Here is an 18,456-nt window from a genome sequence, read left to right as displayed (position 1 = left end):
TTCTTTGACCGTGTGAAATCATCAACACAATATCTATACAATATATCACCATAATATTAAAACATGATATGAAATTATTGCTACCTACCTATGACGTGGACGAACACTACTCCGGAATGCTACCATGTTACTGCGCATACTGCTCGCTTGAAAGATATAGTATAATATATTATATATATATCATTATTATACGTCTATTTAATATGTTTATTATTATATTATATACAACGTTTGTGTCTACTGTCTAGTAGCTGACTTACTTTGTGGGTATAGGGGGGCATACCGTTCAGGTATAGGGACTCAATTAGTATAGATTTTCTCAAAATCAAACCGTTTGATACCGCACATTGCACATTCTATTATATGTATTAATAACGTAAATATTTATCAAAAATGACGAGTATATTATTTTGTAAAGCCGTACACCAGCTATCATATTTAATCATAATTATAAATTAATAAAAATAATTGAAAAAATTAGGATTTACATTTATTCTAACCTAAGTATTATCTATACCAGGGACGGCCAAACGGATCGCAAACGATTTCAAAGTCGATCGTGTTAGAATTTATTTTTAGGCTACGCACACGAAAATAAATCATGGTGGTTAGGTTTTTTATGGAAGTCGATCCTCAAAGGTGAAGTATATTTTTAGTAGATCGCGGCCAAAAAAGTTTGGCCGCCCCTGATCTATACAATACATACTTTATCTTATTATTTATTTAATATTGACTACATGGTTACTTATACATTGATTGTATAGTATTGAAAAACATCAAAAATTTATGTAATAGAATAATTATTATATAGTAAATTATAATAACCATTTTTGATAAAAATTTGTTCAATGTACCATATTTCTAATAGAAAAATAAATTACTAATAGCAGTAATATAAATATGTAATAATTTAATAGTTATATAACTATAATTCAGTTATGTTGTACAAAAACGTTAAAATTATATTTAATAAATGGCATGAACTTTCTTTCTTGTAGAACGAAAAAAAAACCCGTTGCACAAACTATATATTTGATTAGTACAAAATGATGAGGGATTATAGTTATTCAAAATCTTTGGTAACCACTGACCACATATATAATTTAACTTATAAAAAAAATATTTATACCTACAGCATTTGCAATACTGTGACGTTTTATTAAAGGATGATGGTAGTACCACACAAAATGTGATACGTTTTAAAAATTTAAAAATTTAATTATTATTTATAAAAATATTAATTTTATAGACGAATATAAAAAATTAAGCTAGACGAATAAAAACTTTGAAAAAAATTGATTAAAAAAACATTTTAGAATTATAAAATTTTTTTTTTAATAATCACTTATCACTATTTTTTAAATTTATTTAATAAAGTTCTTTACAAGTTACAAATACATAATGCAAATATATATAGAGATAAAGAATATATCTACTCCTTTAGGCCTCAACTTTATATTATTTAATTTGTTTTTATACTGTAGTTTTTATAAGTTGGTGATTGATTGAAGTTAGTAAAACATTTAACACCGTGTATGCAAATCTTAGGATCTGAAATAAATACATAAGTAAGCTTATTATAATACATAATAATTTCTGTTTTCAGCAAAAAACAACAAGCAAACATTTTTCAGTATTATAAGTTTATAAACCATCTTTGGAACAATACCTATACATTTATTTAATTAACATTAATTATAATATTTATAAAATGCATACTAGATGTTTAATAGCTAATAGTGTTGGTTTTGATTTAGAAATTCGAAAATGCAAGGTAATGTCATTCAATAAAACTAACAAAACACTTATAGACGTTTATCATATTGGAACTGATATCTAATAAGAATGCATTAATCAGGTTATAGACTTGGGATTCATATAATATTATACATCTAACACTATGCATTAGGTCTCACATGAAATTTGTATCAGACAAGGATTGGTTATGTCTGGTAAAAGTCTTTTTAACTTTATACAACCTCGTTAGTTTGGTTTGTAAGGAATATGGATCAATAGTGTGGACCTCAGAAAGAGCTCAGAATAAATTACAAATCGAACGAGTACAGAATCGATTTTTTAGTATAATTGCTGAATATATGAATTTAAAAGATGCAGCTTATATTAAGTTTTTAAATAATATAATCTCTGGATCAATTGATGCACCAATACAATTCTCTAGAGTTGGATTTCGAATAAAAATAGGTAGTGGGTAAAAAAACTCGGGAAAGATACTATAAACCTGTAAACTTTCTATGGGCTAATCCTCTATGAAATCCATGTCTCAGGCAAAACACCATACATTTTGTAAAATCGTATTTTAATATTAATGCAATATATTTGTGTATGAATGTTCTAATAGTGACTAAAAAAAAAAAAAAAAATTTGGCATTTATTAATTTAAATAAATAAAATATACACTTACTCTGATAAGTAGATTTAAGTTTACGGTGAAAATGGAACCGGCTTTAATTACTAATGGAATCGATGCTCTGTTCATTATTATTAATATAAGATGGTTAAATGATTTGTTTCGAGAATAAAGTAATCGATGTTCAAAAAGTCCATTCAAGATACTATCATGCTAAATAGTTTAAATAAATATAAATAAGCATGTTAAGTACTTATTGTGATTCAGTAATTAGTTACTGTATCAAAAAAGTATGGATGTTTTATGCATATATTATAAACATTCATGGAAATAATCGTTTTACAATTTGAAGTCATAACAATTAAATATTTATACTTTTTCTTATTGTTTTTAATAAAAACTTTTTATATTGGTAAAAAATAGTAACGAAATATTGAATAAAATATTTATCAAAATGTATGTTTTGTTCGTTGACTTTTTCTAAAAAAAATGTTTTCAGAAACGTGTGTAGAATGAAAAATACTATGGTATAAATAATACAATAATTATACACATATAAACAGTAAACACTTACTAAATTGTACAAATCACTCGCATAAACGCAATAAATTATAATTGTTAGAAGACCTTCCAAACTACTGAGTACGCATAATCCCAATATTATTCGATGAATAAAGCCCTAAAAATAATATTGATATAATTAATAACTTATAACTGCGTATAATAAATAGTAATAATTACAAGCGATTAACAATGTTCATACAAAATTATTGTAGAAAGATTAAAAAGTAAAAAATAAATTGAGTGTTAATCCATAAAAAATGTTCATTGCTATTAGAAGTTATAACATTTTGCCAAGTTTATGATATATTCAATGTTTTTGCATTAAATTATGTTAATAATAAAATAAAAATTAGTTTAATAGCAATTAGCAATACTCAAAAACAGACATTATTTTTATTATTGTATTTGATAATATTGTATAATATACTGATATACTGTGTCCGTTCACAGCTGGCCAGTACTAATTTGCCTACCTTTTTTTTTATTATAGTATTATATACATTTTTTCGTTACAAAAACCGAGTAAAAATATATTTAAACTATATATAAAGTTATTGAAAATGTTTAATTATTAAATATATTGCTATATATAAGATAACTATTATAAAAATAAAAAACTATAGGATTAATCAAATAAATTAAATTACGGAGTACACACCTGTATGACTTGAATTATTAAACAACTAGTCAAACCAATAAATAAACCACAAGATACAATAAAAAGAAATATTGGTTTCTCAAATACTGTCTTCATCGCTTTGAAAAATCTATAAATCACATTTATAAACTGTATAATAATGCATTAATTGTAGCTGTTAAGAGGTTTTTTTAAAATTAATCTGGTACTATTTTATGTTTTAGTGTAAGTATCATGCGTGCAATGTTATTTAGATGCTATACTATAAAACTTAAGTTAATAATTATGTACAGATTAATTCATAACTCATTGGTAAATAATGAATACTAATATATGCTGATACGTTGAGTTATTTGGAGGTCAAATTGGGATGGATGAATATAAGTATAAACCAATTTTGAATATATTTTTTGTATATCATTTTTAAACTAAATATCATCAATGTATAAAGTATTAAGTATAATTTATTTGATGGCATAAACTATACAGGGCGTTGAACACAACTTACTTCAACATCTCTTGATGGTGTTTGATCGCGGTCTTTAATTTATGTTCATCCATATTTATCATTGATTCTTTGACCTGTTCGTGGAGAATCTGAAAATGAGTCTGCAAAATGCCCGTAGAATACATGTACGTCACATTTAAGAAATTGACTTCGAAGTATGCAAAGTATACGGGCAAAGCGTATAAAATATATTTGCATACGTAAATAGCCACATTTGTCGTTTTTATCGGCAACACGTCCACTAAGAGGAACGTGTACTGATCACCAATCTGTACCGCATCCGACGAAATCGTGTACAACACGGAAAGTACCGCGAACAAGTTCGGCATGATTAAGTGGTGTTTGATCAAAATTGCGATTTTGTGTCTTAAGTTTTCTGGTATTCCCACTCCATGCGAACGCTGATAAATATCACGGAATTGCGACTGACTGTAGTACCTAATGATCATGAAAGAAAAAACATAGAATTCAATTGTAAAGCATAGGACACCGTAGGTGCGAACGGATAGGTCTTCTGTCGAGTCGGCAATCAATAGGCACGTCGACACTATGAGGAACAGTGTGACGACGAACTCACAACAGGTGAAATACACCATACACATTGTGTCATAACCATGGTCGTCGTTGCATCCAGTTTTTTTAAAATAGATGTCGACTATGTGTGCCATGTTCCGTCACTATTGGCGAACTGAGTGTGATTACTTTTCAGGTATTAGTTCAACACCAACGTGGTGTTGTCATGTGTATGAACTATTGTTTATGTGATAAAATATGTACAACAATATTATATAATTATACGATATGGCCATTTTAAATGGTCGCTTCTTATAAAAAATTTAAAATCAAATTAATATATTATATTATTATGCACCAATAAAATCCGTAATAATATGCATTAACCACTAACCTATATATTATTTACTTTACAGGCGTTACAGCTGCTGTTTTTTTTTTAATATTAGAATATTATATATAATGACGTCCTATAAGTAAAGTAGTGTTGATGATGTTATGGTTTTTTTTTTTTAATTTATTAATTTTTATTGACATGCTAAAGTTTTAAACATAATCAACATAGAATAAACTTTCCCTTTGTGACTGTGTTTGTGTTCTGTCCTATACATGACGTAAACCTTTGAATTAATAATAATTTTTAGAATAAAACATAGACAGTGTATAATGTATATAATAATGTCGTAGGTACCCGAATTCACGTCATTATAACATAAATATATACCTGTATGTGACTATGACCGTGTGAATCATTAACACTACACGTGTATACAAATATAATATCATACAATTAAATAATAATATTAATGAAATTAATTTTAATTTATAAAATAATATTAGTAAATTTGGATACATCAAGTAAATCGATACATTTATAAAAACTAAAGCCTAATTCCAAATTTTAAGAGATTAAAATCTTAAATATTTTGAAATGTTCAGCAAATATTTAATAATAATAATAATGTCAATTATTTTTAATAAAAATTAAATTAATTTTGCAATAGAAAATAATACATCATATGTGTATATATATTATATTATATTTGTAATAATTAATATAAGGCTAGGTAACAGGTTGAGACGGGTTTATTACCCATCAATATTATAACTATAACCAAAGAAATCAAAAGAAAACACTTTTAAAACCCTTAAATTAGGTATAATTAGAATTTAAATTAGTAAATTATATGAATTCCAGTTATGGAATAATTTTCAAAATATTATTTACTTATATAAGTTTTTTTATTATTATAGTATATTCAGTGTTTAAAGTAAAAAATTTTAAATTTTACTAATTACAAGCTTACTTATTAATCGCTTATACAGCATTGAAAAATAATAAATATAAAAATATATTATTAAATAATAGTATGTATAATAATACTATTATATAGTAGGTATATTATGCTATTTGTTATTTACACAAATTTATTCAATCTACCATATTTCAAATAGAAAAATAAATTACTAATAGCTATAAAATCATATAAATATATAATAAATTAATAACTATAGACTGATGACTGATGGTCAGTTCAGGATAATTTTTTCTATACAATTATTTATCATTGAATTTATGTTTAAAGTATCAATAATAGACACTTAGTTATCAAAGACTAGGTAGGTATGTAGAGTTGTGAGGGCTTACAGTCATCCTGCAGAATAATTGGAAACAGCTAACCACACGTTAATACACATAGAATTTATACTATGACGTTTTATTAAAGGATGATGGTAGTATGGCACAAAATGAGGATCATTTTAACGATCTTGAATATATAAAATTACTAATAAAAATATTTATTTAATAATCAAACCTGAAAAATAATACTAGACAAATAAAAGTCTTTGAAAAAAATTTGACTAAAAAAGAACATTTAAAAAAAAATTAAAAATAAAAGATATTTCTAAATAATCATAAATTATTCATCACTTGCAAATATAATATAATATAATTTGTTTTTAAACTGCAGTTTTTATAACTTGGATATTGATTGAAGTTAGTAAAACATTTAACACCGTATATGCAAATTTTAGGATCTGAAATAAATACAAAAGTATGTCAATTATAATTCATAATTAATTCAGTTTCCAGAGAAAAAAACAACAAACAAACATTTTTCATTATTATAAATTGATAATCTAACTTTAAAAAAAAATATACATTTATTTATTAAACGTGGATAATAATATTTATAACATCCATAATAGATGTTTAATAGTCATAGATGTAATGCTATTTATCTTGATTTAGCTATTAAAAGCAACGTATATACAGTTTGATTACGATTTAAGGTACCACTAAATATCTCAGCTAAATTACCTTATATCGAAGTAAATATCTTAGAGGGCCTATGGGGAACTTAAATACGCATTTATTTATGATTTTCAATTTTTCTACATTTTTTGTGTGAGCATGTGCAGTACAACTCACATTTTTTTAATGGAAACACGATTTTTTTTTATATATTTGGATAGATTATTTTTTTTAAACGTTTTTTGTATAAAAAGTTTTTTCTATTTACAAAATTTGCCATGTTAGAGAAGTCACTATTATGATTGTTTTATAGTAGTCAGCTAAACAAAAATTAACACATACTAAAGATATCCATGCATATGACGTACGATATTATTAAATAATTACTTGTACACAGAAAAGTTAAATTAAACATTTATTTGGCATTTATTTTATTATTTTCGGTGGTTATAATTGAAAATTTCGATAAACATGAACTAAGAATTAACTCGAATAGTGACTTCTCTAATTTGGTCAATTTTGTAAATAGAAAAAATAATCAATCCAAATATGCGAAAAACAATAGTGTTTCCATTTAAAAAAATATGAGTTGTATTGCGCATGTGCATATAAAGTGTAAAAATTTGAAAATCATAAATCAATTTGAATTTAAGCATCCCCTAGGACCTCTAAAATATTCACTTCAATACAGAATCATTCAGCTGTGATATTTAGTGGTACCATAAATCGTGATCACACTGTTTATATATTATGGTTTAACGGCGGATATCTAAGAATGCATTAATCGAATTATAGACTAAGGATTTATATAATATTATACCTTTAACACTATTCATTAGGGCCCAAATTAAATTTATATCAGGTCAATTCCTGTGAATACTTGATTTTGCGAAGCAGTATGCATGATCGGTTATGTCTGGTAAAGTCTTCTAACCTTATATAACTTGTTAGTTCGATTTGTAAGTTATATCGATTAATACCTATTTATTTGCAATCAGTATCCCCTTACTGATGTTAGGTTTTTAAATAATATGATTCCTGGATCCAATGATGAACCAATTATAGATTCTAGAGTTGGATTTTGAATAACATTATATAGTGGGTAAAATAACTCGGGAAAGATATAATAAACCCATACATTTTCTAGAGGTTAATCCTCAAAGTAAAGCTATGTCTTGAAAAAATTGTAATGTAATTATTTTGTAAAATCGTATTTTAATATTGAAAATGTATTTTGTATATGTATAAATGTCCTAATATTAACAAACAAAAAAGTTCATGGCATTTATTAATTTAAATAAATAAAATATACACTTACTCCGACAAGAAGATTTATGTTTACGGTGAATATGGAACCAGCTTTAAATTCTAATGGAATCGATGCTCTAGTTATCATTATTAATAAAAGATGATTAAATGATTTATTTCGAGAATAAAATAAACGATGTTCAAAAAGTCCGTTCAATATACCATCATGCTAAAACGTTAAACAAATATTAAGTAGTTTTTGTGATTCAGTACAGTTATTGTATCAAAAAGTATGAATGTATAATATATATTATAAATAAATATATAAACGTTCATGAAAATAATTGTTTTGTTGAAGTCATCAAAATACAATATTTTTACTATTTCCTATTGTTTTTAATAAAAACTTTTTATATTGGTAAAAAATTGTTATGTTGAAATATTGAATAAAACATTTATCAAAATGTCTGTTTTGTTTATTGACATTTTTAAAAAAATAATATATTCAAAAACGTTAGTAGTTTTTAATAAAATTAGTGTATAATGTAAAATACCATAGTAAAAATAATACAATTTTATACAAATAACTACTTACTAAATTTTCCAAGTTACTTGTATAAACACAATAAATGATAATTGTTAGGATACCTTCCAAACTACTAACTATGCATAGTCCCAATATTATTTGATGAATAAAGCCCTAAAAATAATATTGATAATATAAATAAGTTGAACTACGTAAAATAAATAGTAATAATCACGAGGTATTAATAAAGTTCATAGCAAACAGTTATTGAAAGATAGAAGTAAAATAAAAGTAGAGTGTAAATCTTCAAAAGATTGTTTATAAGCGTTTGAAGTTTTAGAATTTTGATAAATTTTGTCAAAATTGTGAAAATTAGCAAAGCATTTTTAATATATTTTATACTCAAGGTTTAAAAATATAATATAACATTTGTTTATGAGTCTTTCAATTTATATCAAAAATATTAAATTAAAGATACAGTAGAACCTCGATTATCTAGATTAGATTAATCATGGTTTTCATTTACTCGTGTGACCCCTTACACCATTATCCTGGATAATCGAAAATCTAATATATACCTATTACACTATTTTATAATATTGTAGTATAAAATATGATAATATTTATTATTATAATTATTAATATACTGCGATAAATGCAATGTTTTTGCATAAATTATACTTATAATAAAATAAAGACTACTTTAATACTAATTAGAAATATTCAACATAATATCATGAAATATATATGATAATATTATATATGAAGATACACTGTTTCCGCTCATAGTTGCTTTTGGTATGCTTATGATGAAACAGTATTATTAAATTTAATTTTAATACATCCGTTGTAGTATCTCACTATTATAGACACCTACTGTACAGCCGGGTGGTACTGTCTTGCTTACTTTTTTGTTTTAATCAAATTATAGGTAGTATTTATATTATTGATTTTTGTTATAATTATTGAAAAGGAAGTAAAATATATTTACACTACATATTCTACAATACAGGGATATTAATAATATTTATCTATAAAAATATAAAATAATTTAAAATATTTAATTGTTAACTATCCGTCTATATTGATATAAAAATTTTTGTAAACAAAATAAGCTGTACGATTGATAAAACATATTACTACCACACACCTGTATGACTTGAATTATTAAAAAACTAGTCAAACCAATATATAATCCATAAGATACTATTGTCAAAAACATTGGTTTCTCAAATACTGTCTTCATTTCTTTGAAAAACCTATAAATGATATTTATAAAATGTAATAATATGTATTCATTGTAGGTGTTTATATAGATTTTTGTGGATTGCTCTTTCACTATTTCATACTTTACCATAAGTGGTACATGGATAATATATTACTATACAATTCGTTAGGTTTAGTTATTAAGTGGCTAAATTAGGATGAATGGGTAAGTATGAACTAATTTTGAATATATTCATTGTATAGAAGTTTTTAAATTAAATGTCATAAATATAAATGCATTAAAGTATTAAGTATAATATACTTGATGACATAAACAATACAATGCGGTTAACACAACTCACTTCAACATCTCTTGATGGTGTTCGATCGCGATCTTTAATTTGTGTTCATCCGTGTTTACCATTGATTCTTTGACCTGTTCGTCGAGAATCTGAAAATGACTCTGCAGAATGCCCGTGGAATACATGTACATGACGTGCAAGAAACTGACTTCAATGTGTGCAATGTATACGGGCAAAGCGTATAAAATATATTTGAATACGTAAACAGCCTCAGTTGTCGTTTTTATCGGCAACACGTCAACAAAAGGGAACGTGAACGGATCACCAATCTTCACTGACTCTGACGAAATCGTGTACAACACAGAAACTACTGCGAACAAGTTCGGCATGATTAAGTGATGTTTGATCATAGTTGCAATTTGGTTTCTAAAGTTTTCTGGTATTCCCACTTCACGCGAACGCTGATACATATGACGGAAATATGACTGATAGTAGAGCCTAATAATTATGAAAGAAAAAATGAAGAATTCAATTAAAAAGCATAGGACACCGTAGGCTCGAACGGATAGGTCTTCTGTCGGGTCGGCAATCAATAGGCACGTCGACACCATGAGGAACAGTGTGACGACGAACTCACAACAGGTGAAATACACCATACACATTGTGTCATAACCATGGTCGTCGTTGCATCCAGTTTTTTTAAAATAGATGTCGACTATGTGTGCCATGTTCCGTCTCTATTGGCGAACTGAGTGTGATTACTTTTCAGGTATTAGTTCAACACCAACGCGGTGTTGTCATGTGTATGAACTATTGTTTATGTGATAAAATATGTACAACAATATTATATAATTATACGATATGGCCATTTCAAATGGTCGCTTCTTATAAAAAATTTAAAATCAAATTAATATATTATATTATTATGCACCAATAAAATCCGTAATAATATGCATTAACCACTAAGCTATATATTATTTACATTACAGGCGTTACAGCTGCTGTTTTTTTTTTAATGTTAGAATTATATTGACTCCCTAGGAATGATGTATATAGTCATGATAATATTATTGTTTTATTATATGTTTTAATTTTTATTGACATGCTAAAGTTTGAAACACGATCAACATGGTATGAAATAATAAATATCTCTTTGTGTGTGAGGTGTTAGTGTGGCGTTATCCTATATATTTACACCTTTGAAATAATAATAATTTTTAGAAAAAAATATAGACGCGCGATGTATATAATAATAATGTAGGTAGTAGGTACACAAAGTCACATCCTGTATTCCTGTATGTGGCTTTGACCGTGGAAATCATCAATACAATTTCACAATATCTATACAAATATAACACCATAATATTAAATAATAATATTAATAAAATTAATTTTAATTTATAAAATAATATTAGTAAATTTGAATTTACCAAGTAAATTGATACATTTATAAAAACTAAAGCCTAATTACAAATTTGTTGAGATTAAAATCTTCAACATTTTGAATTGTTCATAAAATATTTAATAATAATAATAATGTCTTAATCTTTAAATAAAAAATAATACATTATATATATACTATATTTATAACATAAGCTTAGGAAACCGGTTAGGATGAGTTCAATATTCAGCAATATTATAACAATAACCAAAGCAATCAAAAGAAAACTTTTTTAAAGCCCTTAAATTAGTTAATTAGTATTTAAATTCAAAAATTATATAAATTCTAGTTACTGTATAATTTTCAAAATATTATTTGAAGTTTTTTAAGTTCTTTTATTAATTATGTATGATGTTGATGTATAGTGTTTGTAAGTAAAACAATTTTAAAGTTTACTACAACGTTACTTATTCACTACGAATATATCATTTAAAAATATCAAAAATATATTAAATAATAGTATGTACCTATAATAACTAATATATAGTAAAATATGCTATTTTTTTTTCACAAAATGTATTCATTCTATCATATTTAAAATAGAAAAATAAATTACTAATAACTATAGAATTATGTACATATATAATAATATATAGACCAATGTTCGACTATCCTTTTTATACTCTATCCCAAATAAAAAGAGCGAAGACTCGGTCTGGCACATTCAGTATGATTAAGTAAATCGTGAACCAACGTAGGGACCATCAGTAGTGTCTAATCATTCTGTGATTAGTCACTGTAGATTGACTGCAGACGTTGCAGTCGGTGTACTCTGAGGGCTCTGACTACAGACTAATAGTCGTAGACTATTTTGTAGTGCGGAGATATGCACGAGTTTCGACCGGGCCTGGTGTCTTATTATTTGCGACAGTCTACTATACAGTGAAGTGGTTGAGTGAAATTTTTTTCATGTAAAACAAGAACAATTTTGTTGTACAACTTACATAATGTATTTGTATAGAGTCGTAGGGGCTTACAAGCATTCAAAATAATTGGTGACCACTGACCATACCAATTAACCTTATAAAAACATTTTAATGCCTATAGCATTTGTACTGTGACGTTTTATTAAAGGGTGATGGCAGTGCTACATAAAATGTAGAACATCTTAAAGATTTTGAATAAATAAAAAATCTTGTACAAATATTTATTTAATATTACAATTTAAAAAACAAAACTATACGAATAAAGGCTTTTGAAAAAACATTGACATTTCAAAATAATGAAAAAAAAAAGAATTTTCTAAGTAATCACTAATCTCTAATGAATTGCATAGATAATATTATATAAATTGTTTTTATACTTCAGTTTTTATAAGTTGGTGATTGATTGAAGTTAATAGAACATTAAACACCGTGTATGCAAATTTTAAGATCTGAAATAAATATAACAGTATGTCTATTATAATTCATAATTAATTATGTTTTTAGAAAAGAAAAGAAAAAAATCATTTTTTAAGTATTATAAGTTTATAAACCAACATTAGAACTACATACATTTATTTATTAAACGTTGATTATACTATTTATAATATTCATATAATAGATGTTTAATAGCAATAGCTGTTGGCTTAGTTAAGCTATTCGAAAATGCATGTTAATGTCATTCAATAAAACTAACACAAAACTTATATATATATCTAAATTATATTGGAACGGATATCTAAGAAAACATTAATCAGGTTATAGACTTGGGATTCATATACTATACCTTTAACACATCACTCCCCTTTGGAGTTTAGGGCCCACATGAAATTTATATCAGTCAAATTCCTGCAAATACTTGGTTTTGCGAAGCAGCATGCAGAATAAATTATGTCTGGTAAATGTTTTCTAACCTTATACCATTCTATAGTTTGATTTGTTAGGAATATGGATTAATAGTGTAGTTCTAGGAAACTGATCAAGACAAATTACAAATCGAACGAGAACAGAATCGTTTTTTCGTATAATTGCTTGATATTATATGAATATAAAATACGATTTAACTAACCGATCAATTCGCGCTTAGAACATCAACATAAGTGAGTGGCAGAAATGACGATGGTGTTAGGTTTTTAAATAAAATAATTTCTGGATATATTTATACACCAACGCTAATATAGTTTATAGTTAGATTACGAATACTGATAGTGAGTACAAGGACTCGGGAGAGGTGCCATTACCTATAAACTATATAGAGACTAGATCCTTTAAGCCTTAAGGAATGCTTTGTCTCAGGCAAATTGTGATGAAAAATGGTTTGTTAAATCGCAATTTAATATTAAAAATGTATTAGTTTTATGTATAAATCTCCTAATATTTACAAAAAAACAAAAAGTGTATGACATTTATTAATTTAAATAAATAAAATATACACTTACTCTGACAAGTAGGTTTATGTTTACGGTGAAAATGGAACCAGCTTTAAATTCTAATGGAATCGTTGCTCTAGTCATCATTATTAATATAAGATGATTAAATGATTTGTTTTGAGAATAAAATAAACGATGTTTAAAAAGTCCGTTAAATATACCATCATGCTAAAAAGTGAAAAAAATATATAAATAAGCATATTAAGTAGTTATTTTGATTCCATAATCATTGACTTTTTTGAAAGAAAAATATTTTCAAATACGATAGTAGTTCTTAATAAAATGAGTGTAGCATGAGAAATGCTCTGGTATAAATAATACAAATAATAATTATACACATATAAATACTTACTAAATTGTACAAATTACTTGCATAATTGCAATAAATTATAATTGTTATGATACATTGCAAACTACTAACTATACATAGTCCCAATATTATTTGATGAATATAGCCCTACAAATAATATAGATATAATTAATCACTTAAACTGTGTATAATAAATAGTAATTGTCATTATGATATTATGTATAGTTGCCTATAAATTTATAATAATATAGTACTAAATTGTGATAAAACTTTAAAAGAATCTTTAGATTCTGAGTGGAGGCATAAATATGTTGATTTTACAATGACGTGTGTGTTTTGATGTTATTTTTTTTATGTGTAATAATCTTATATTATAGTAAAAATTAAAAATGCTTTGATTTTAAACGTCGAGGGTGCTACTACTTAGGGTGTTAAAAAGTTATAAAAGTATTTCATGAATTTATCCTCATAATTGGGAAAAAAAAAAAATTAATTGAAGAAAAACAAGTCAAAGTTTTTAAAATTTACAAGCTTCATATTTAATAGTTATAAAAAGAAAAAAAAGTTAAGGGTAACCTCATAAAAAATGTTTATAAACATTTGAAAGTATAACATTTTAATAAATTTCGTCATTATTGAAAAATTAGCATTTAAATAGCATTTCTATTAAAATCAAATTATTAATAATATATGATAATTGTAAAGTTTTTGCATTGATTTATACTTATAAAAAAAATAAAAATGTCTTTAATAACAATATAAAAAAAATATAATCATGAAATATATTGAGTAATAATCATAATATAAGTAATAATATATTGAGAGATTAGCTGTCTTCACTCATAGCTGTTTTTTGTATGCCAACAATGATTATGTATTATTGAATTCATTGAATTCAATTATAATGATAACACCTCCATTGCAGTAACCCTCTAGATGCCTACCGTTCAGCTCAATTAAATATTCTACAAGATAGCAATGTTAAAAATAATTATAAATTTATTTTTATTTTTATATCTATTAAATATAAAATTATTTAAAATGTTTAATTGTTAACAATATGTGTATATTGTTATAAAAAATTGTTGAAAAAAAAATAAACTACGATTAATCAAATATATAACTACCACACACCTGTATGACTTGAATTACTAAACAACCAGTCAAACCAATATACAATCCACAACATACTATTATCAAAAATATTGGTTTCTCAAATATTGTCTTCATTTCTTTGAAAAACCTATAAATGATATTTATAAAATGTAATAATGTATTAATTGTAGGTGTTTATATAGATTTTTTTGGATTGCTCTTTTACTATTTTATACTTTACCGTAACCGGGACATAATACTATATTATGATGTATGTATTATACATTTCATTAGATTGAGTTATTATGTGGCTAAATAGGGATGAATAGTATGGGTATAAACCAATTTTGAATGTATTCATTGTATAGAATTTTTAAATTAAATGTCATCAAGGCATTAAGGTTATAGGGATAATATACAATATACTTGATGACAGAAACTAAACGGTGCGTTAAACACAACTCACTTCAACATCTCTTGATGGTGTTCGATCGCGATCTTTAATTTGTGTTCATCCGTGTTTACCATTGATTCTTTGACCTGTTCGTCGAGAATCTGAAAATGAGTCTGCAGAACGCCCGTGGAATACATGTACATCACGTGCAAGAAACTGACTTCAATGTGTGCAATGTATACGGGCAAAGCGTATAAAATATATTTGAATACGTAAACAGCCTCAGTTGTCGTTTTTATCGACAATACGTCCACGAAGGGGAACGTGAACGGATCACCAATCTTCACTGATTCCGACGAAATCGTGTACAACACGGAAACTACTGCGAACAAGTTCGGCATGATTAAGTGATGTTTGATCACAATTGCGATTTTCTGTCTAAGGTTTTCTGATATTCCTACTCTCCGCGAACGCTGATACATATCACGGTATTGTGACTGATTGTAGAACCTAATAGCTATGAATGCAGAAATGAGGATTTCAATTATGAAGCATAGGGCGCCGTAGGCGCGAACGGATAGGTCTTCTGTGGGGTCGGCAATCAATAGGTAGGTTGACGCCACGAAGAACAGTGTGACGACAATCTCACAATAAGTGAAATACACCAGACATGTAGTGTCATAACTGTGGCCGTCGCCGCATCCAGCTTTTTTAAAATAAGTGTCGACTATGTGTGCCATGTTCCGTCTCTGTCGGCATACTGAGTGTGATTATTTTACAGCTATTATTTCAGTACCGACGTAGGGTTGTCATGTTTATAAACTATTGTTTAGATTATAATATGTATAAATATATACAATATTATATAATTATAGGGTATGGCTATCCCAAATATTGGTGTCTAATAAAAAATGTAAAATCAAATTAATATATTATATTATTATGCATCAATAAGTTCTCCAATGATATGGATTAACCACCAACCTATTAATTATTTTCTTTACTGGTGTTTTCTTTTTTAAGCATTTTAGTTTTATTGACCTCTGAGGGGTGAAGTAGTCATGAGGATTTTGTTTGTTTATTTATTTTTTAATTGTTTATTAATATTTGACATTCTAAAGTTAGAAAAAAAATAAACATAAAATTAACTTTCCATGTTAACCTTTGAAAAAATAATTGTTTTTAGAATAAAATATATACAGTGTACATAATAATAATAACATACGTACACGTAGTCGCGTCATCATAACAACAACTCTTATATACCTATACATATACATAAACATGTATCTACGAGTCTGTAATCTGTATATGTATATGACCGTGCAGTGAAATCATCAACACTGTACATCTGTACAAATATAACACGATCACAATATTAAAAACATGATATAAAATTATACTTGCTATACCGTGGACGACCACGACTTCAGCATTCCCCCATGACACTGTTCGCTCACAGGATTTAGTATAATATATTATACATATATGTTTCATTACTATATTTATATATGTTTATTATTATATTATATACTCGAGCACGACGATGGGCGAACAACGTTCATATCGCCATGTGTAATTTGACTGTTTGGCTCATTGCGTGCAGTGAAAACGACCCGTTTATAATGCGATTTGAAAACAACGACAACAAATTTAGCCTCCATTTCCAAATCGTCGTTAGACAAACAGCCTTGTAATTAATTCGTGGTGTTATAATATTATAGGCATAAAGGTACACTATTATTCGTTTGTACAGAGAAACCATCTGCAGCCAATGATGTATCTATATAATATTTATTAGTTATGAGGGAGTTAGTATATTTTCTTTGTTGCTGTTACCATAATGTAGAATTACGGTAATTCTAACAAAAGGTAATTCAATTAACTACAGAATATTATAATACACACAATAATTCTTTAAATCACAACGAATATTTTAAAATGTATGTATTAAAACTTGGAAGTTGCATCTTAATATAATTATGTCAAATCAATGATTTGCCTACTTCAACATATAATACAATTTTCCAACCGGATCTGAATTAATACACTTCCAGAAGAATTTTCAAAAATCATAAGTTCATTAAAAAAAAAAAAAAACAATAAACAATTTTTTATTTTTATTTAAACAATTTAATTCTTTACTATCAGACTATTTCTACAATTATTGTTTAATAGTTTAACTTCTGTGTTTGAGAAGGTATCACCTAAAATAAGCCACCGAGTTTCATGCTACGCTATACTGAATATAACTTTTAGATATTAACTACAATATTATATTATGTTAATAAATAAGATATACCATATACACCTATACGAATTTTATTTCCACTTAAAGTAATAGTTAAAACTAAATTTTAATCTTAAATTAAAAAAGGTAGGAAAGTGGGTACCGTTTTTTTTTACATTAGGTGTCAAGTGCGTCACTGTTATAGGTAAATTCAATGATATACCAAAAAAAAAATCTGAGCAAATACGGTCTGTTAGCTTACATCACTAAATATATTTGTTTTTCATGATACATTACACTAAAGTAATTTATTTTACTTTTGTATTACGTTAGGTTGACATAATTCATTTATTATGTTATTAGTATTTAATTATTATAATAAAATACGAGTAGTATAAATATCATATCAACATATTTATATAATATAACATTTACAACAGTAAAATAGATAGTATCTTAATTTATACATTAAAAAAACATATTTTAGGCTTAATATCAGCACTG

The 18,456-nt window shown here is 26.1% G+C and overlaps 3 protein-coding genes across 3 annotated transcripts; all 3 read right to left on the bottom strand.

Annotated features, from left to right (window-relative positions):
• Positions 1-1,473: 1,473 nt before the first annotated feature.
• Positions 1,474-4,745, bottom strand: LOC132928182 (odorant receptor 43b-like). The gene is made up of 5 exons (XM_060992659.1): positions 4,078-4,745; positions 3,591-3,699; positions 2,943-3,047; positions 2,423-2,581; positions 1,474-1,551 (listed from the first exon to the last, which is right to left on the bottom strand). The coding sequence occupies exons 1-5, from the start codon at positions 4,743-4,745 to the stop codon at positions 1,474-1,476; spliced, it is 1,119 nt and encodes a 372-aa protein (XP_060848642.1).
• A 1,807-nt stretch (positions 4,746-6,552) lies between these two features.
• LOC132930994 (odorant receptor 43b-like) lies at positions 6,553-10,857 on the bottom strand. Its single transcript, XM_060997152.1, has 5 exons — positions 10,190-10,857; positions 9,772-9,880; positions 8,691-8,795; positions 8,166-8,324; positions 6,553-6,630 (listed from the first exon to the last, which is right to left on the bottom strand). The coding sequence occupies exons 1-5, from the start codon at positions 10,855-10,857 to the stop codon at positions 6,553-6,555; spliced, it is 1,119 nt and encodes a 372-aa protein (XP_060853135.1).
• Positions 10,858-12,867: 2,010 nt separating this feature from the next.
• Positions 12,868-16,462, bottom strand: LOC132930932 (odorant receptor 43b-like). The gene is made up of 5 exons (XM_060997051.1): positions 15,795-16,462; positions 15,368-15,476; positions 14,276-14,380; positions 13,933-14,091; positions 12,868-12,945 (listed from the first exon to the last, which is right to left on the bottom strand). Exons 1-5 carry the CDS (start codon positions 16,460-16,462, stop codon positions 12,868-12,870), a joined length of 1,119 nt encoding a protein of 372 aa, XP_060853034.1.
• Positions 16,463-18,456: the final 1,994 nt, after the last annotated feature.

Source organism: Rhopalosiphum padi, chromosome 4, assembly GCF_020882245.1.
Source record: "Rhopalosiphum padi isolate XX-2018 chromosome 4, ASM2088224v1, whole genome shotgun sequence".
NCBI classification, from domain to species: domain Eukaryota; kingdom Metazoa; phylum Arthropoda; class Insecta; order Hemiptera; family Aphididae; genus Rhopalosiphum; species Rhopalosiphum padi.
This window is presented reverse-complemented; position numbering and strand designations above follow the sequence as displayed.